Source organism: Porites lutea, chromosome 8 (assembly GCF_958299795.1).
Source record: "Porites lutea chromosome 8, jaPorLute2.1, whole genome shotgun sequence".
In the NCBI taxonomy this organism is placed as follows: Eukaryota; Metazoa; Cnidaria; class Anthozoa; order Scleractinia; family Poritidae; genus Porites; species Porites lutea.
This window is the reverse complement of record NC_133208.1, coordinates 31,870,096-31,891,594: the sequence shown is the minus strand read 5'-3', so window position 1 is coordinate 31,891,594 and position 21,499 is coordinate 31,870,096. Positions and strand designations below refer to the sequence as shown.

Here is a 21,499-nt window from a genome sequence, read left to right as displayed (position 1 = left end):
GCCCCTGGCCCCAAATGGCCTCGACCGCAAGCTCGCTCCAGTTCACTACCGAGGGCATAAATATAGGGCGCTTACCATTTCCTGTTCACTTGTTTGTTTGTTTCTAAGTGAAAAGTCTTTACATGGGTGTCTTTTGCAGGTTTAAAGTTTATTGCTAATAACAAGTAAAATGTCAATATTAACAGAAAGCTTAAATTTTAGGCTTGGCGTAATTGTTATTATAAGATTATAAATTAAAAAGCTTTGTACAATATGTGATCAATAAAAGCAAGGAAATAAATAAATAGGAAAATCTGTGACAATCATCCAGGCAAAAGCGCCTGTCTCTGCACGTGTAATAAGCAGTCGCCGATTTTGTATGCTGGCTTCTTAGAATCCACAGAGAGACCACTTTATTTTGAGTTTTCCTTGACTACTGAAAGAGCGAAATTGTAGACTGACTTAAAAACCTTTAAAAGTTGCAAGATCCTCATATTCCTTGTAGAAAAGAGAAGAATCTTTTAACAATTTTAAGCTTAGTGCACCCTATATCATGTAAGTTTAAAGACCATTTGTAAAACTTATAACGAACAACTTTTTGTGCTCCTCTCTCATGGACTTCTCTCAATGCAATCCATGATCTTTACAATGAATTAAACTACATATTTACACACAAATTGTCCCTATAGGGTCATTGGAAGCCTGTTCATTCAGTCGCAATTGGACGAGAGGCCTGCAAAAAAAAGAACAGAGAAGGGTTATGTTATAAAATAAAGACGTCATAACGGTCTAACGTTAAAAACGCTAATGGTCCTTTCATGTAAGCGGTTACCAGGGAGACTCCAACAATCTGAAAAAATTAAATTAGGCTTTGACAATGTAAGCGGAAGTAAAAGTTTTTTCATTGCCTAACTGACCTTTACCGTTTTCGCCTTCAGCTTCAATTTTCTTTTCCAGGCAATTTCTGCGATCAGCACAAGGAATGACAAGACCAATCCAACGCCCAAGACAACATACACTCCCGCCATACTTGTTAAGCCGATTCTCTTTTGAGACAAAACTAAGGGAAAATAGCGAATGTTTAGATTTAGACCTGAAAAAAGGTTCTCAAAGAACCAGGTATAATTATAAGTTGGTACCCATAGTGTTTTATCTTTTCCGTAGCAAGAGGTTATTTGTTAGGTCTGCTCATTGCAAGCAGTACGTTTTCACTTAAAGGGACAGTGTCCCGATTATGCGCACGCGCGAGCGTCATCTGTTTTTTCTTCAAAAGACAATAGAACTGTCATATTGACTCGACAAGATTTCCTTCCGGACCGCACCGCCGACGGAGATTTGTTGTTTATATTCTCAAGCAATACTTTAGACTTTCGAAGAAATCTTTCGTCTTATTTAAAATCTGGCTCGCGGCACGAAGACTTATCGCAATTTTATCGCTAGCAGGGCCGCCTCGCGACCCGAAAATCTCTTTCCGCCCGCTTTCAAAACAGATTTTCAAATGTGAAACTCATGTCAGAGGTCAATTGTTCCAAGTCCAGTAATATCTGCCTGACTTGCTCGCGTTCTAGCCTCAAACGTTGGAATGACAAAAATAAAAATGCGATCTCAACGCTATGAATCATCGCAAATGTTAGTCAAAAATTATATTATGATTTAATGGAACTAGCTTTTCTAAACATGTACGCCTGTTTGTTTGATTTTGTCGGCCGTTAGGGAGATTCATTTAAAAGTTTACTCAGTTTACTAACGCGTCGTTGCAGAACATTCTGCTTCACGAAGCTTTATTCCACAAGATCTCCTCAGTCACATCAATGTCTCAATCGTTTCTTTCGTACAGTCTTCATTGTTGCTGTTTCATTTCTGCGTATTCCTTTCACAATTATCTGAGCTTGTATAGAAGCTAGCAGAAGAAATAAGCCTTCAATCGGCATCAAAGCGCTTCCCATCTTCTGGTCCTCCGGCCAACGGCAATAAAAGTAACGACAAAAAATCCAGATTTGGCCCAAATCGAAACTTTACAGCAACAATATATCATTGATCTGTAATCCTGAGAAGTTTTAGTGTAATATTGAACTCGGCCAAGCGCGATTCAAACGGATTTTTCAAGGTTCTCTTACTCTCCTCGCATCTTTTGATTTCGCGACATCCTGTCCAAAAATCAAACTTTGGTGCATGCGCAGTAACGGGATACTGTTCCTTTAATAACCTCATCAGAATATAAATGAGATGTCTTTGCATCGGGTATTCACTCGAGAAACATTTATTCTAAGGTTTCAAAAGATGAACCCGTGAACATTTTTTTTATAATAAAGAAAACACCCCGTGGTATTTCTGTTTGAATATACATGGCGGGAAAGTTATAACTGGTTTAACTATAAGCTATTGCTTTGATCGATCTCCAACGGAGACGGGTCATTATCATTTTCGCTTTTATCATCATTTTGACTGTTTGTAGATCGTACGCATTGTTACATTAATGCGGTCCTAGGGATTAGTGACCTCTCGCTCTATAGCTCTCAGCTACAAACTGAGCAATCTCTTCCGCGGTGAAGCTAATTTTTCTTAGTTCCAGGTTGTTTTTACAAATTTCAGAACTAAGTATTACAGACTTTGTACTACTGACAGATCCTTTCCGCAACAGGGCGAAATCATTACTATCCTTTGTAGGCCCTAAATTTTTGAAATGGGCGAATTTTAACAACCAGCTTTTAATAGCCTCTTTTGTGCAACTGCTGGCCGCAACCTGTACAGACAAGGCTGGTCTTGAACCAATTTTCCCGTCCTAAAATTTGACGAATCCAAGAGTTCCGTAAGTTTCCTTTGAGGCCTTTACAGTTTTTTTTTTTTTTTTAACGTATCAAAGAGACTGAAAATTCTACTGAGGAAAGTTCATGTCTTCAATATTCTTACCTGTGTCTTTTTCTTTAGCACATCCAGTGGAAGACTCCCACCACTTACGTTTCAGGTTTGCTAGGAAACCATTTTCTTGTAAGCGCAAAATGGCTAGTGTAAAATCTGTTACATATGGATCATTCGCTTGGAAAGCGAGACCAAGTCCTTTGGCGTTGTTTAAACCTGGCACTGAGAAGAGTTTTCGGATCATTTTACGTTTCTGTGAAACTGCTCACCTACCCCTCCCCTAAGCCAACATTTTGCCCTAAATAAGAACTAAGGGTTAACGTTGGTTTAGGGGAGGGGTAGGTGGGCAGTTTCACAGAGACGTAAAATGATCCGAGTTTTCGTTATCATTTCATTTATGCCATGCACTTTTGCATCACATAAAAAGAAAAGTAACTAAAAATTCAATAATTCAAATTATCCTTTTAAGGCAATTTACTCTAATTCTACTTGAGGTGAGTAAATTTGTACTTAAAGTACCGTACTGGCATTTTTGGCTGTCAGTGGCGTGCAACTGGAAAATTGGTGATTTTAAATCTTTTATGCGTTATTTTCTTAAAATGTTCATCTGCATTAACCTTTTTTTGTTAAGTTGCGCCCTCTTTCTACTTTTTTTTTCTAATAAATGATACGATTCTCTGTTTTGCGTATCAAAATCCAGAGTAAACTGCTGCAAACTTTATCTTCTCATGTGGCATCCTACAGTTACGCGGGTTGCATGTATGACTAAATTATAGCAAAACTGAATAACCTTTGAAAAGTTTTTTTTACGGCTTTGTGGCTGAGATGAGCAGCGACAACATAAGAATCCGCCTCATTTTGATTTTATATGAAAATTTTGATTTATCATCCCTGAAATGGAGAAGAAGGACATCTTTTCACTTTTATTTTTGTTAGCGAGGTAACAATATATGCCATTTTTTATTCTGCTGCTTTTTGGTTAACATTTATAACTTTCTTATTCCCACAAAAGCTTATAAGTTAAGTTACTGAAAAGAAAATAGTTATAATTAACTTCCAATTAATGAATGAGGCTGTAGGATATGAAGAATTAAGCAGATCGAGGATGCTTAATTCTTTTTATCCTACGAAAGCCGAATTCATTAATTGCTTTATAATTCATTCAAAACAATTCCTAGTTTAAAAACATAGCTAAAACATGCTTACCTGCATCGATATTGAGTTCATCTTCGATAGTGTACGTTTAGGTTTGTCCAGCTCTGCAAATATTCTCCAAATAGCAGATTTCGCCTTCCGAGTTGTTTTCTAGCTGTTTTTGCCGTATTTTTATCTATTATTTCGCTTAGTTCCAGCTATAGTTCTTACTCTTGAAACAAGTGAAATGTCCGCCATTTTTTTTTTCACAACCAAAACAACTCAACCTCGTCCCCAGGTCTTCTCGGTAACGGTGCCTTAACCTGTAGCGGGCTGCATTTTTGACGTCATTTCCTCGTTAAACCCAAAATTCTTCCAAATTTGGTCATTAGTAACTGGTTATGGTGAATTATGCGTGTGCTTTTAGCCAATCAGAATTAGGGAAATGTTTTGAATGAATAATAATATAAATTAAACACTTAATTCAACATATCAGTGTGCGTACGAAGACGAGCTGATATTCTTAAAGTAAAAATGAATCAGTACTGTCTGAAATTAGTACATAAATAATGTTTCAGCGTTTTAAAATGTCAGTTGATCTTCTACGCTAACCTGTTATTAGATCGCAGGGTGGCTTGTTGGCAATATGTCGAACGGTTGGCCCATCATAAATAAATACATAGTCATCCTTTCCGCCACGGATTAACTGAACAGCTTCACTTGTGTTCCGAGTCAAAGAGTTGCTAGCTTGAATTCTCTGCCAAATCCTTCTGTAAGTTTCAAAATTGCTTGTCTCGAAAAACTCGTGAACAGCTCCTGCTTGTAATGTGGTAACTTTATAAGAAGAAGCTAGCAAGTCGTCCAGGTTATTAATGGGTGTCGCAGCATTTTTTACAGTTAAAAAAGCTGCGAGATTTGCGGTATACGTCGAAACCCAGACAAGAATGCAAAACCAATAACACCCAGCAAGAATACGACCTTGTGCAAGAAAAGAATGTTAAAAACTTAATTAAGGCAAACCTGATAATTATCTCTAGCGATATCGGATACGTTCAATCAATCATCTTGTTAATTGACAGCTAGTCTCATGATACAAACGAGTTTTAACAAATTGGTGTGCAAAAAAGTGACTAAACAGAAATGTGAATACTCTAAAAATCAATGCGATGAAACCTCCCCTTAACTCTGTACCTGACAAGCTTCGAGGCTGGCTCTCAGACCCTTGCTGCAGCATGCAAGCCATTGCAAACCAGACGCTGTTGAAGAAACTAAACTCTTCAGAGGTCCCTCGACCATTCGCATCTTTGTTACCGTATGGACTAAAGTAGTTTATCACAAATATTGAAACGGAAATAACTACCATAGTAGCTAAAGTTGCAAACCAAACGTCGTTGTGAAAAGGATTCAAAAACTGCAGAAAATCAATTGATCCATTGTTGAACGATGTTTTTTTGAGGAGCATGTCGTCAGTGTAATACATCAAGGGAACAGTGAAGTCAACCACCTTTTCACGGCTTTCAGTTAAGGTCAGAACTCCGGTGACGTCTGCATGCTATTGAGAAAAAAGGTATACTTATTAAGAATAGCAACCCTTCTTTCTTCCACAATAGTTTTTGGAAGAAACTTAATATTTTTTGTTTAAAATTAGCCGACGTTAGTTTAATTGTTCAGCAAAAACATTTTTTGTCTGAAAATGAAATGAGCTGAGACGTTCTTAACTCAGTGGTCACATACATGTGATAGCTTCCCTCTTAAATTTAGCAAAAATCTTGCAAACTGTAGTTAGCTAGTTTGTTTTTACCTGGATGATTCCTTACCGCTTTCACCGCTACTATAAAGTCTATTCATCGTATGAAGATTCTATTTTGTTTTTCTAACCTTGTTGAGTATCTCTCCTATCAAGCCATTCCAAGATCCGTTTTTCGTTTCAACGCCGAAAAACCCATCAGCGGAACGTTTGATATGATATGTGAAATGAAGTGTTTTGGCAAGTTCGTTTAGCAGATCAATGAAGTATCCTTCATATGCATCCTGTCCATCATCCTGTCTTTTCCTGAAGACAAACGGCTCTTCCTGTGATGTATTACAAAGGAAATGAAAGCTATAGCTACGACGCCAATTTCAACACGAAGATCATTGCGGCTCAATTAATAGTAGGTAATTTTTCCCAAGTGTCAGCAACTCTACGTACCTTAAAAAAATACCTCAAACACCCTTTACCATGATTTTGAATATCTACTTGGAATCGCAAAACAAAATCATGGTTTCACAATTATCCGAAGTTCAAGAAAATCTTACCAGCAACGCGTTTTTAAGTCCAAGGCTGTGCCACTGTGACACTTAACTTGGCGAAAAGGTAGGCAAATAGGTACCGTAATAATACCTCTACAAAGTCACGCCGGTATCTAAATTGGCCCCTAATGTTGTGCCGTCATAAGATTATTCAAAACTGATCACTGCAAGGAAGTGAAAACCACAAATTGTGACGCGCGAGTTTCGAGACTTGATAATGGTGATGACGATAATGATAACCATTCTTAGCTAGTAAACATCGTCATCATTAAGCTAGAATTTTAAACGTATCTACTATCTTAGAGCCTGGCACAGGCTTAGAAATTCGAGGAAGACTTACGCAAATACATCATGCGTACCTCTGAAATAACAACTCTTAGAAATTTTCCTTCAATGCCTCTGCCTCTGTTAGACTCATTCATATTAGGGCATATGTTTTCAAACACCACAGCTTTCTTAGTTGAATTCCAAGTCCCTATCTGACAGCAAAAAATAAAGTAAACAAACTAGAACGAGACAATGATAATAATAAAACAAAAACGAATTTTGAAAAAGCTGCATAAATATTGATACCTCAAAATGAAGCTTTTCCTATAAATTGCAATATGAATATCACGAACATAAAACAGTCATAAAAGTAAAAAAATAATTAACTAAAAAACGGTGATCTTTTTTCCAAAACACTCCTGAAACATTGTTATAGAGGGTTTCTTTTCCTTTTTACTTTTTAAGAAAAAAACTGCAGAAGATTAAATTATTAAGGAAATATGAGAACAGTTTATAACTCTTTCCATCTTCGACTTTTCGCTATCTTTTCTTCAATTGCTGTTAAACAGCTCTAGCCCGTAGTTCGAGGAGGTCTAACCTCTCATAAGCTCCTATAGTTTCTGTTAGGTCTCCTCGCCACTTTTTTTTTCTACTTTTCTATATCATTTGTAATTTCTTTTATTGTGTGGCACATAAAATAATAATAATAATAATAATAATAATAAAAACATTAATAATAATAATAAAAACATTAATAATAATAGTAATAATAATAATAATAAACCACGACAAGGGCATGATGACATCCAGACCTATCAAAACCAAAAGTGTCATCTATCAGTGAGACTCTCTGTCGCCTCTAGTCTTTTGTCTTGCTCTTGCTCCTCTAAGCTCCCTCCTGAACAAGAGTGGCTATGGGTACAACACCTCCCACAGAGAGATCAGCCACCTCTTCTACATGGATGACCTGAAGACCTTCACGAAAAAAAAGACGACTAACTAACGAGCCTATTGAGAACCATCAAATCTTTCATTGACGACATAAGCATGGAGTTCGGATTGGACAAGTGCGCCAAGGCCACCTTCAAGAGAGGGCGACTAGCCGATTCCAGTAACATCGAGCTCGACGTCAACACCATCATACAGGACTTAGATCAGGAAGGTACCTATAAGTACCTCGGAGTCAGCGAGGGAGACGGAGTCCAGCACTCTCAGATGAAAGAGAAGATCCGGAAAGAGTACTACTGCAGGATCCGGATGGTAGTCAAGTCTGAGCTGAACTCCGCAAATAAACTGGAAGCCATCAACACCTTGGAAGTACCGGTGGTAACTTACAGTTTTAACATCATAAACTGGACGTTACAAGAGCTGGCCAAACTTGATACAAAGACTAGAAACTTCCTGAACATGTACAAGATGCACCACCCCAAATCTGACGTGGACAGGCTGTACCTGCCCAGAAATGAAGGAGGTGGAGGCTTCATACAACTGGAGCTTTCCTACGAGTCAACCACTATCGGTCTTGATAAATACTTCCAGGAGACGCAGGATACCCTCCTCCACTTTGTCAAAAGGCCATGACGACCGGAAGTCCTTGTACTCCATCAGCAGACAGTCAATGAAATTTATTCGGGAATTGGCAGTACCACCTGCAGAGGATGAGGTGAATACCACCTAAGCTGCAGAACAAAGGCCAAGACCAAACACCAGGGTCGCCAACAGCTTAGGTCCAAGTGGGAATCAAAAGCGCTCCAAGGGAAATATCCACAATGGGTGAAACAGGCTGACATGGACCAAGACAATACCCACAGATGGCTAAACCGAGGGCTTCATAATCGCAGCCCAGGATCAAAGCCTCCCAACACGCTGGTACCAACACAACATCCTCAAGAAGCCTGACTTGGACCCAAAATGTAGACTGTGTGGCCGTTTCGACGAGACCATTGACCACCTGGTCTCTGGCTGCCCTGAACTGGCTAAAACTGAATATATTCACCGCCACAACAAGGCAGCTGCACACATGCACTGGAAGATCTGCAAAGAGTTTGGCATTGAAGTGAAGGAACGATGGTATGAGCATGAACCCAAGACTGTAACTGAGAATGACAGCATCACTATTCTGTGGGACATGCCCATCCACACTGATAGGACCATAGCAGCTAAAAGGCCGGACATTGTGCTTAACAACAAGAAGGATAAACCCTTCGACACCAACACCTCAGTCAAAACCACAGAAAAGCTTAAGAGGCTGTCCGCGTAAGAACCGATAAGGCAAATTTTGGTCTGTCACGGATTGCCCTGATTTTTTCAGTGGAAGATAACTATCCTATCCCATGAAGAAATATCACATTTATTTGGACCAATTCAATTTTTTCTCTATTTTACAGAAAGATTTTCTAGGTCACCTAAAACTAGCCAGTTTGCCGTCGGAAGTGGTGCGATTTTGGTGAAACTTTAGTGCTCTTGCAAACCCACCTTACAGAGCCGAATAAACTTATTATTTTACACACAAAAGTTTTAACTCTGGTTAATAGTTTCAAGGTTTAATGGTTGCATTCTGTGGAAAGTTGGCTGAGATATGATTTTTTTAAAATGACCTTTAATTTCCTTATCGGGAAAATTAATTTGCATAACTAGAGTTGAACGGTAATTTCGCAAAAGTGGCACCTGACCTAGACTCAAGTCTATGATAAAACAGAAGTACTAAGACCAGTCTACTTCTTAATGCAATAAAATTTGTGGGCACTCTTCTTTGCGTGCTGTACAAAGTTCCGTTAATGTTCCAAAATTCGCCATTTTGACAGCAAAGCTGGAATTGTAACGGTCTGCATTTGGTCGACTAATTTCCACAGCTTTAACGTTTCTAGTTATCACTAACTGTCATTAGACTCTTTAACTGTTGGACTTTCGAAAACATGTGGAGAAAACTTAGTAATCGCTTTTTCTTGTTTTTTTTTCTTGTCGACGATGAACGTGACTTCATTCTCCGTATGCAAATTAGCTTTAGATGCGTCCTTTCAACAACTTGACATGAAACATAATCCTTACATTTCACATTTCTAGGGGAAACATAACTCTCCTTTCCACAGAAGACACGAACCATCACTTCGAATCCCCTTAAGGTCTGTGGGTTTTTTTTTTTGCGGGGAAGAAGCAGCTGAATAATATATCATGATAAATATATATTTGCGTGGCTTAAAATAATTCAATTACTGTGGCCTGTCACGCATTCCTAAAGAGGGGCGGTCGATTAGAAAACAATAGCGTTGTATCGATCAATTTTATTATATTATCATCTTTTTTAAATGATAGTTATTGATAATAATAAAAAATAAGAGTAAACATGGTTAACTTGCAAGGTAAGTCCTCTTGTCAGCACAATAAAATTTGTCCGCACTCTTTTTTGCTTATCAGATCTTTGTACAAGGCACTATGATAAAAAAAAAATGCCCCACACTTTTTCTATCTTAAAAAGTTTTTTTTTTTTAAGGGAAAATCCATCTATAGCTTTGCAAAAGGCAAATTAAAAGTAAATTTCAGTTTCATTCAAAGATCTTTAAAGCGTTTATCGGTAGCAGAATGAAACGGGAAAAATAGTTTCTTTTTTCAAAAAATATACGCAAAAGGGATTATCTCAGTTTTTAGTTTTTGTTAGGGTATAACATCCGTATTCCCAAGATGATCTTGTTTTGGTTTCAATCTAATTGAATTATAATGCAACAGGTGCCAGTTTCAAATATAATTATGTTAATGAAATCGCCGAAGAGATCAATTGTGAAAAATGGATTTCCGCGAGATCGTCAAGACAGAGTGTGGTCCCAGTAGGGGTGTGGAGGGAAATGTGTTGGTCAGAGTGCATGAATGATATTACGTCGCACTTAGCCAGCTGTCAGTTGTCTAAGTGTAGCAAAGTCAATGACTGAATGAACTCATTTTAGCGAGAGTAGAGGTTTGGTAGATATTCGGAACTGAAATGACAATCTGCCCAAGGCACAGACACTAAATAGCCTGTGTACAGACCCCCCCTCCCCTTAGGAAAAATCGGAGAAGGGGCTCCTTCTCCGAAGGGGTGGGGGGCGGTGTGTACACAGGCTAACACTAAAATGACAATCTGCCGAAGGCACAGACACCTACTTGGCACGTTTTTTGTGAGCGCCAAGGTCTTGTTAGGCTCGATTGTAAGCCGCTGTGCTGGAAAATGAGCCCCCAAGGGATCGGGAGACGGCGGAAATCGAGCCTAAGGTCTTGTCAATATCCCAGTCACACTCTGGATCATACCGGCAAAATAACTACTACGGCAGGAAGACATGTCGTGAATTTCCAGATAGCCAGCGAAATAAGTCAAAGTTTTGCTCCATCATGTAAGTATCATTCTTTTTTCTTCTTCATGCAAAAAATTTCTAAACGTACAGAGATATTCTAATTTCTCTATTTAACATTTTATCTTGCGATGTTTTCTGATGTTCGTTTCCAATTTATTTGAGCTTGCAAAGATAGTTTATTTATTTCTATTTTTTGACAGTCGTGTATATTGCCCTAATCAGTTCTTACCTTTAAAATAATATACATAAAGGTTAATCCGTGTGTTGTAAAAGATAGTTTTCTGGTGATTGTTTGAAGAGCATTATAAATGGAGAAAAAAGAAAGAACTTTCTACACGGAGTCAGGATTCAACCTCGTCCCCAGGGCTTTCCTGCCCCTGCCATTTTCTAAGAGGAATATCCTGGGGACGTGTATGAAAAGTATTTCATTCTTGCAATAATTTTTTTTTTTTTAACTTAAACAGTGTTTAAAACATGTCTCTGGTTTTGTAAAAACTAGTGAGACTTAAAAGTACCAGAATGTTCAGTTCAACTTTATATAGCCGATTTGCTCCTCCTGTCGCAAGAAACGTGAAAAAACTTGACGCCAAAGGGTCGAGAAGAGTACGATTGAGCAGTCAGGAGCCATGTCCACACCTTTGCCGGAGAGGTTTATTGGACAAGATTTCTCTGTGTTTCTTGTTTTGATAACGTTTTCATTAAGTCTTCAAAAATGCCTCCAGATTGCTGTTTTTTTTTTTGTATTTATATCCTCTTGGACAATGTGCTCCATCAAAGTGCTCCTCTCATCTCTCCGAAAGTAAGCCCCTCCATGTATAAGCCCCTCCAAATATAAGCCCCCCAAACCGGTAAGGCAAAAACCCTCCGTTAAATCGCCCCTCCAAATATAGGCCCCCGGGGGCTTGTACTTGGAAAATTGCCCTCAAATACAAATTAAAACAAAGCAAAAACGGTAAATTTACTTCCAACTACAAGGCTAGCCCAACTGAGTTTGAAACGCAAATTTCCCTCCGTAGATAAGCCCCTCCGAATATAAGCCCCTCAAAAACTAAGCCCCTCAAAAAGGGCCTTTGAAAAATATAAGCCCCAGGGCTTATTTTCGGAAATTTATGGTACTTTACCATCCACCCTCTCTCCCCTCGGTTCCACCTCTACTTTTACAAGCATTTATACTTAAATGAGTGAAATTTCTCCTCTGTATATTAATTTCTGAAAAATTAAGTCCTTCTACTTTTCCCTTAAATTCTTAAACTTAGTTCTTTTTTCTTTAAGAACCGCCAAAGATGCTGCTAAGGCTGCAATAAGCGCACTCGCTCTTTCATATACTTCATCTAGTGAAATACCTACCCTTTTATGTACCTGAAGCCTGAAAAAGATTCCCCTTCCGGGTGGAGCCACCCCGTATAGGCCATCATAGGGAGTTCCCCCCACCCCCGTTCCAATTCCGTGCTCACCTTTGCCAGCCCATGTTGGACTCTAGGCCCGTTTGAGTCAACACCTAAACATAGCCCTAAGTGTAATTACAATAAGGCAATGGGCGAAATAACCAATGTAATGAACTTGAATATAAATTGAACTTGACCATAGAGATATGCTGCAAGAAGACGAGGTGTTCGAAAGGCAAACTCGTATTGCAGGAATCGCTGAAGACAGCTGAAGAGTAATTGAGACCACAACACCCTCAATTAGAAGCTTTCAACCTATGTGTATGTCAAAGGAAGATCAACCTAGTCAGTTCAATGTGGTAACAGAGCCGTAGGGCAGCTGCCCCCCCCCCCCCCGGACCTTTTGAGCCAAACAAATCAAGTCTGTGGATGGATTTGTTTCCTTTAGACTCAGTTATCTTGATTATAGTGATTTGCAATTGTTGCCATTTTCATCTTCGAGGTCCGTTTTTTCGGAGACATATGTCATGACAAGTGCTGAAAATAGCATTTCGGAGCCTCCAAATTTCAAAATTTTCTGGGGGAGGATACCCCCAGACCCCCCTACAAGCCTCGTGCCTTCGCCACTCGCGATAATGCCCCCCCCCCCCCCCCCGTTACAAAAAATCTACCTACAGCCCTGGGTAATGCTAAAAAAATCTTGTGTCACTTTGAAATACCATTCAAATCCAGACTTACAGACTTACAAACTTTCGTCTTTCATACAAGAGTGCACGTGCCTTTCTCCATCAGCTCAGTAGTAAACATAGATAACAAAGGGATCCTTAATTTAGTGTGATTAACAGCCAGCAAAAACTTTTGGGATTTAACAGGAGATGGACCGTAAACAAAAAACTATGCCTTTTTCTGCATGCATGCCATTCCTAATTTTTACTGAAATGTTGTTAATTAGCGATAAACACAATGCTCTGTTAATACCACCGTAAAGTTTGTAGGGTAGCCTATTAGCTAGGGATCTAGGGATCTAGGGAAATGTGCATGCTGCTTAAAGGACTTCGCAGGTGTGGTCCTGTGGTGTCGCACGGTATTTCTGAAGTTGTTTGCGAGCGATTTCCCAAAGGTTAACTGCCATTCTATAATTTCAAAATATTGTGCTAGTGCTCGTGAATAACAGTGGCCGTGTCCAAGTGACTACTTTGTAGCTAATTGTCGTGTATTACACCATGGACTGTCATATTAAACCCTATCCTAGTGGCGCCCGGGGATACTGACTCATAGTCAGTTAAAACGGCCGTAGAAGGAATAAATACAACAGCGCGGTATTTCCCACCCACTAAAGAATCGGAATTAACAGTGATTAAATTGTATGATTATCAAAAACTATCACTTCAAAAAGGATATAATAAGATAAAAGAACTGATCGATACACGGTCACTCTGGGGGAATGCGTGACGGGCCACAGTAATTATATTATATTAATTCGCGTAAACAGTATCTTCTTCTGCTGCTTCTTCCTCGTAAAAGAAACAGACCTAAGGGGATTCTAAGGTCGTTCGTGTTTTTCCGTGAAAGAAGAAATATTTTTCACTTAAAAATACGAAATACAAGTACTATATTTCCTGTCAATTTGTTGAAACGACGCATCTAAGGCTAATTTGCATACGGAGAATGAAGTCACGTTCATCGTCGACAAGAAAAAAACCCAAGAAAAAGCGATTACCAAGTTTTCTTCACATGTTTTCGAAAGTCCAACATTTAAAGGGTCTAATGACATTTGGTGATAACTAGAAACGTTAAAGCTGTGGAAATTAGTCGATCCGATGCAGACCGTTACAATTCCAGCTTTGCTGTCAAAATGGCGAATTTTGGAACATTAACGGAACTTTGCACGGCACGCAAAGAAGAGTGCCCACAAATTTTATTGCATTAAGAAGTAGACTGGTCTTAGTACTTCTGTTTTATGATAGACTTAAGTCTGGGTCAGGTGCCACTTTTGCGAAATTACCGTTCAGCTCTAGTTATGCAAATTACTTTTCCTTCAAAGCAAATTAAAGGACGTTTTAAAAAAATCATATCTCAGCCAACTTTTTACAGAATGCAACCATTAAACCTTGAAACTATTAACCAGAGTTAAAACTTTTGTGTGTAAAATAATCAGCTTATTCGGCTTTGTAAGGCAGGTTTGACAGATCCCTAAATTTTCACCAAAATCGCACCACTTCCGACGGCAAACTGGCCAGTTTTAGGTGACAGAGAAAATCTTCTTGTAATATAGAGAAAAAATTGAGTTGGTCCAAATAAATGTGATATTTCTTCATGGGATAGGATAGTTATCTTCCACTGGGAAAACCAGGGCAATCTGTGATAGACCGAAATTTGCCTTATCGGTTCTTACGCGGACAGCCTCTTAACAATTACAAAGACTTGGAAATCAACTTTTTTGAATATACAGTTGTAAATCTCGCGTCGTATATGCGATTTACAATTGCTGCTTGAGATTGGATTAATTTAAAAAAAAAGAAAGAAAGAAAAAAGAAAAGAAAAGAAAAGAAATCAAAATTTCATTAAGTCTGGGCTATCCCAATTCCTATTTCTACAACAAAAGATGTAATGCGTTGCTCTAATGATAATAATAATAATGATGATAATAATAATAATAATAATAATAATAATAATAATAATAATAATAACAACAACAATGAATATTCATGCTTGGATACATGATTTATTTGCAGTTTTTTTCTTAACTGCTGTTTAACATTTTCTTAATTTTGGACCATTTTAGGTAAAACCAATTTGAATTGTTACCATTAAGAGGTTTTAACTCTTCCTGCACCGTTTATTTGAGCGGATATCTGAGCTTTATTTCAATCCTTGCCTGAAAGGAATTGGTTGACCACTTCATGGTACTTACTTGCTGAAAGGAATCGTTTCTCAGATTCAAAATTTCCAGCTGCACTGCTGCTCTTTCTCCATCCTCGTTAAATCTGACAGATCCTGTTATACCGTCAAAGTTTACCTGTCGAATGCACATGAGATTTTTTTTTTATTAATACAGCATCAAAAGCTTTTCATACTAGGGATTTTGCTCAATTTCGGTTTTCCTGCATAATTTATTCATGAACACGTTATGATGGAAGAAAAAAAAAAATAAGGAAAAGGAAGGAAAATCAGTACATATTGAAACACTCGGACTACTATTTTTCGGTCTGCACTTGCCCAAAACAACTGGTTTAACTTTACCTTCGTCATACACGAAAACAATGCATCTCGATCTTCGGAAGTAACGGCCGAGCCGTTTATTGATACACATGGCTCTATATTCTGGGACTGCTTGATTATCTGCACTGCATCGTAGGCAATAGCAACAAGTTCCTGTATGGAATATATCAGTGCACGAAGTCGGTTACAACAACAACTACAACAACAAACAACAATCTTTATTGTGCTCTTGATACTAAAGAAGGAGTAAAGTAATTTAAAGGAAATAATTGCGAAAAAAAAAAAAATGAGAGCAAAGTCACTCAGGAACAGCAAAAGTTAATCGGCCATGCGAGAAATTGAGTTATCCACTTTGTCCAGTGGATAACGCAATTGGTTTCTTTAACTACTTATCGGCTGGATAGTGCTATCTAACGTTTGTTCAACCGGGGCCTGGTGTACAACTGATTGAGGTGACGTGTGTTAGTTCTTTGCCTTGTAGTTGTGGTATTCAAGTGATCGTAGGTTCAAAAAACTTTTTCAGGAAGACCATCATTTCTAAAAGTTTCTAAGAGAGCTTCGCTTTTGGCCTTGGCTAAATCTACACATTACCTTTTGAGAATAGTTAGCACTGATTCCCCTTTCTTTTTCCCTGAGTTCCTCGGGAGCCAGTTTCCCGTTATATGGAAGCTTGAAAGCCAAAACCACATGCATGGGTCGACTTTTTAGGCTTCCTGGTACCTATAAAAAGGGTGACTTATTATTCATATCATTGACCGGGTAGACCCTAGTAGGATTATCCATTTATTATTTTCCAGAAGAACAGAAAGAAAAGGAGCAATGAATACAGCATTCTCTAGACGTTAAGTTGCTCAAAATGTATATTTTTGGCTAAATCATATTTTCCAGCTTTAAAGGACTTTATCAACTGGACAGATGATTTTGCGATTAAAAAGCCCAGAAGAGGCCATTAACAGCGACATTTTACACGTATGAAATATTTGATGATGACCGAGAATTAGTCACTACATGGCTTGTTTATTCTTGGTCTTACTAAAATTTGCTAGCTGTTAAGGCCATAAGCAAACCTGTCCTTCAATTATCCATTTGTAGCCCTTCACTTTTCCACATCTTTCCTACAGAAAACAAAGTTTCTTCATTAATAATGAAAATGAATAAATCAGGCTTGGAAAAAAAGTGCTAAAAATCGGTCACGATGACTACCACACAGGTTGTCGAAACGTCAGTCACTAGAGACCTTTAGATTCGGACGAGGACGACTAGGAGAACGAGATTTGACTTAAATCTTTTTTCGCGTATTCTCAAAATATAGACTCCCCTGAAAGCTTCATTTTATCATTCTTCAATAGAAAAGTTACCTCTGTTACCCTTGGTGAAGGAGGTTACACCCACTCTCGATCGCAAAATGATCAAACTTCTAACATTTGATAACTTGTTTCCGCCACTTCGACATTCTCGCTAAAACTCATAATAGAATGATGACGGCTACCACGTTTTCCCGCCAAAATGACGCTGGTTCACGCGCGAGCACTAAACTTACTATTAAGAAAATCTCGTACTCGTAGTCGTACTCGTGTTAGAATGTAAAGCTCTCTATTGTCAAAACATGATTTTGTTTACCTAGACGATTATACTCAACCTACTTAGGGCCCTGTTTACAAGGAGGGAGGATCTTACTGGGGTAACCCTAGCACTTAGGTAAGGGTTACCTAGCACTCGCATATTTCTTCTTTTTTCACACGACGTGTTTACAAGGCAGGTAGAGTTACCCTAGCGCTAGGGTAACTCTACCTACCTGAGTGCTAAGGTTACCTACCGCTAGGGTAACCCTTAACCTGTCTTGTAAACGCTCAGTTAAGGATAACTCGCCTACCCGAGCCAACTTTCCGCTGTCATGCGTTACCAGTAATCGTGCCAATTTGAACGGTATTATTCAATTTCTGAGCTTAATTATAAACAGCTGAAAATATAAAGTTATTTTCCCTCCACGATGATAGTATTTTCCCTTTTTTTGTGAAAATAACGTGTTTTCCATCGAGAACTTCAAGATTATTTCAAATTTTGGACCGTTACAAAGACTGTCACGCTTGACAAAACACGTCAGCAAAGCTGGTAAAGTTGACTCGGGTGATAGGGTAACCCTACCTGTGAAATTTGGTTGTAAACTAGAGCTAACTTTAACCCACTTGCTAGGGTAACCCTACATCGCACAAGGGTAACCCTCTCCCCTTGTAAACAGGCCCTAAGAAATGACTCATGGGTGCAAACCTTTCACAATATCTCTTCAACTATAGAAAATATTGAGTCTTAAGTTGTTTCAAATTCTTGTTCGTGTGAGCCAGTATTGCACATGACTTAACGGGCCTTTTTGACGTCATCAGTGATTACGTCACACAAATGAAATTTTGGAACTCTTATTAGACAAGTTTTTACATATTTGTGCACTACATTTCTTCACAGTTTCAGGTTACAAACGTTGACGTTTTGAGGGTCACTTGACCAGTAACCGTAAAAACACTTTAAATCCCAAATGTCTCTGGAATCAATTATTGTTGCTCGTATTAATTTTAGTGTAATGTTTTTAAGGTATTTTTAGTTACAGTCACGAGCATTTCAAAAAAATTTGTACCTTATCGGAGTCAAGAAGAAGAATGACAAGAACAGGAGTTAGGAGGAGGGGCACTCACCTGTTTCAAAAACAGTTCCAAATTTTCTTTTTGAGTATAAAGTAAAATAACGTCCAGTTCGAGCTTTTCTATTAGCTTCATGGCCGTATATATTGTGTGGGCTTTGTCTTCAAGTTCATTCTGCTTAGGAATCGGAACAAAAGTCACGGCGAGCTCAGATCCCTGGGAGATAGAGTAGAAGTATCCAGCTTCATGCAAGAGATCCGCTGAAAAGATAAAATGATACAAAATGACTCAAAATTTACATCAATTAAAATGCAGGATAATAATTAGGCAAATATTACACCTTGAAATCGTTAAGATTAGTTTTACCGTCGTAAAGTAATGCTATCTTTTTCCACTGAAATGTGTTTAAGATGTCTAGAGAAGCATGAGCGTAAGTCTTGTATCCTGGATGCATTTGGACTGATTTTTTACATTTATTGATTGGCCTGGTGTCTCTACTGAGGCTGATAACAGGAATACCAGTTACTGCAGACAGTGCACAAGTGTCAGACGTATTAATATGGCTTCCCTCGATCAGTGCAATAACATCTTCTTCAACAAACACCAAAGCTGAGGAATAAAGAAAAAAAAACAAACAAACAAAGGGGACAAATGTGGAAACGAAAAAAGCTTTTAAGGCCGCTGGTTAACTTTAAAATTTGTATCGTTTCTCGAGTCTTTGTGTCGTGAACAGTACGTCGACATTGAGGTCACCATGACAGCCGAGTTATGAAAGCAATGTTTTCCACCAGATTTCCATATTATTATTTACATCTATTTATCGAATTTATTATAACTGTTAATGTAATCCAGGCTCTTCAGCTACTTTGTTGAGAAAGAAAATGAAGAAAAGAAAGGTGGCCAAATGACAAAGGATACGTTTATATTTCTCTCAGAATTAAATTACTGGTACTGCTTGATTTAAGACATAGTTAAGTACACAAATAGTATTAACTTCTACTCTTATAACCTCGATGTATAAAGTGCCAGTTAAAAAACAAAATAATATATTGATTTTCGAAACGGCGAACCTAAGATGGCGGATGCTTCCATTTCCGTCGTTTATTAAAGATTTCATCATACCGTCACTCGTTCTTCGTAAGTGTTTTTCGATTTTATAATACGCCTATTCTTAGGGAAAAGAAACAATGGGTAAATAAGGGTTTAATTAATAAATTTAACAATGTGGCGTCATAATCACGCCTAATAAGCCAGTCTCCGACACTTTATCACTTTACACCTAGATGTTAAAAATGATGAAAGCATTATTACCTATAATTTCATCACTGATTTAGTGGCTGTAACAGCATGATCGGAAGGGCCTCCGAATCCCCACTTGACCCCCTCCCTCCCCCACCTCCCTGCTTTATCAAAAAAACCCAAAAGCCTAGCCTAGGGTGATTCAAAGCTAAACGAAGCCAGGCCTCCAATTTGATGAAAACGCTCAACGACTTGAGTACTACTTAAGAGTACTACTTAACGTATCTCATTTTTTTAAGTAATAGGTTTTGAATTTAAAAGGAGTAGTTATTACCTCCCTTCGTACGTTCTTGCATACTTGCGTATCCACGAGTATCTTACCTTTGTGGAATAAGGTGGTATCGTCAGTAACGCTAAACCTTTTCAACACAACAGAAACATTTTTAAAAACAGATATATTATTGACCGCAAAGTCGATCACTTCCTGCTCTACTGAACGCTCATGAATTGAACCTATTGGGAGAAAAGAAATCATGCCATAATTATAATGCAGATTTAAGGGTGCGCGCGTTGGACTGGAGCCATTCAGGTTACCATGTCAGATATTAATTCAGATTCAACCTACCATAAGTGAATGTCCTCTCCTTCGTCTCTACCTGAACAAAACTCGAAGAAATTACAAACAAAACGAAAAACGTTTTCTTCGCCATCTCCAAAACACAATCCTTAAAATTAAACAAAGAAAAGATTTATGTCAAGGGGTCTGGAGCAATCTGCTCAACGAAAATTTAGGTGTTTCAAGGCCAGCACCGGAAATCGATCGTACTTGTGAGAAAGTGATGCCTCTACCAGTGGCACTGTAGTAGTTGTAAAGTTAACAAATTTAGCGAAATCTTTTCGTGATATCTCTCTGTCGTGATATACATTTGTAAGATATTTGCATTCATTTCTGTTCTTTAAAGGCAACAATTCATCAAATATTGAATCAAGGGTTAAGAAGTAGGCTAAGTTGACATCTCATTGCTATTCCACCAAGCAAGCTCCAACTGGTGGTTCTATTTAATTATACTCTATTCTACTTCCACATGCAGAATTACAATCCAATGATAGTAATTAAATGTATGGGATTCCTCCCAGTTGTCCTTAGTTTTCCTGTGTAGTTTTCGAAAACTTAATCATCTCATAAACACGATATTAGGATTTTGAAACTTATAATTCGGTTAATATATAATGACCCGCCTACATCAAGGTACCTTGGTTAGGTGTTGTTCGACTTAATTTGAAAAATATGTAAATACAGTGGGTTAGAATGATTGTAGAGACTTGTCAATGGACTAATTGATATCCATCGAGGTGAGTCAACAACCTTTTTATGTACGTGTCCATGAAATCGATCGAATTTTGCCAGCAAAAGTTGTTGATTTTGCATCATGCAGCTGTGAAGAAACTGAATAGATGTTGAAATCGGACTTTTCAATTTGCACCAGTTATACATATATACAACTTGCTTACATAATAAAACCATGTCGATAACTTTTCCATTTGGCGCGTAGAGTTCTGAAAATTCTGTGAAGTCCGGTTAAGCTTAATCGATGTTAAAATTGAAACTGAACCGTCCTCACTCTAGCTACGCAAATAGTACCGAAACTTTTATCTAAGCTTTAGATACTCATGAGTCAGCGATTAGAAAATTATGCATCATGCTGAGACTTCTAGCTACTTTTATTTTCCCTTTGCTTAGAACCATTTTTCCTGATAATTAAATTCGAGTTAGGGCCAGTTTACATGAAAGTGGGGGACCCCAGGTAGGTGAGGTATTAATTCCTTTGAGTTTGGGAGTTCTTTCATGGGCCAAATATTTAAACGTATTTAGCCAGTGTTTAACAAAACCGCGTTCTAAGTCATTTTCAGTTTGCCAAACGATTTTATTTAAACATCATTTATTCTAACAGTTTTATGTATGCACATAGAGAAGACTGGAAAAGAATTTATCTTCTTAAAACAACCCAAGATTTAGAGATTCAAACCGCGGCTTAAGTTAGACTTCGTTTAAGTATTTGGCCCTATGTGTCTGGAGCAGTCATAGAAATGAATCGATGAAAGAAAGGAAAAAAAAGCAATAATAATAATAATAATAGTACGAAGAAGAATATAAAATAAAAACTAA

At 38.1% G+C, this 21,499-nt stretch overlaps 2 protein-coding genes across 2 annotated transcripts in view; both read right to left on the bottom strand.

The window, feature by feature from the left end:
* Positions 1-16,153, bottom strand: part of LOC140945562 (glutamate receptor ionotropic, kainate 3-like) — a 16,613-nt gene extending 460 nt beyond the window's left edge. Inside the window, exons 1-13 of the mRNA XM_073394574.1 lie at positions 16,052-16,153; positions 15,482-15,613; positions 15,153-15,257; positions 8,341-8,710; positions 8,085-8,180; positions 7,708-7,841; positions 6,624-6,743; positions 5,851-6,045; positions 5,164-5,524; positions 4,585-4,950; positions 2,890-3,060; positions 897-1,039; positions 1-712 (exon numbers count right to left, since the gene is read on the bottom strand). The exon at positions 1-712 is cut by the window's left edge and continues 460 nt beyond it. Of these exons, the coding sequence (XP_073250675.1) occupies positions 686-712; positions 897-1,039; positions 2,890-3,060; positions 4,585-4,950; positions 5,164-5,524; positions 5,851-6,045; positions 6,624-6,743; positions 7,708-7,841; positions 8,085-8,180; positions 8,341-8,710; positions 15,153-15,257; positions 15,482-15,613; positions 16,052-16,153 (2,322 nt within the window). The 3' untranslated portion in view covers positions 1-685. The remainder of the gene's footprint in view (positions 713-896; positions 1,040-2,889; positions 3,061-4,584; positions 4,951-5,163; positions 5,525-5,850; positions 6,046-6,623; positions 6,744-7,707; positions 7,842-8,084; positions 8,181-8,340; positions 8,711-15,152; positions 15,258-15,481; positions 15,614-16,051) is intronic.
* A 335-nt stretch (positions 16,154-16,488) lies between these two features.
* Positions 16,489-19,688, bottom strand: LOC140945561 (uncharacterized). The gene is made up of 4 exons (XM_073394573.1): positions 19,667-19,688; positions 18,460-18,702; positions 18,148-18,353; positions 16,489-16,575 (listed from the first exon to the last, which is right to left on the bottom strand). The coding sequence occupies exons 1-4, from the start codon at positions 19,686-19,688 to the stop codon at positions 16,510-16,512; spliced, it is 537 nt and encodes a 178-aa protein (XP_073250674.1). The 3' UTR covers positions 16,489-16,509.
* Between the last annotated feature and the right edge of the window lie 1,811 nt (positions 19,689-21,499).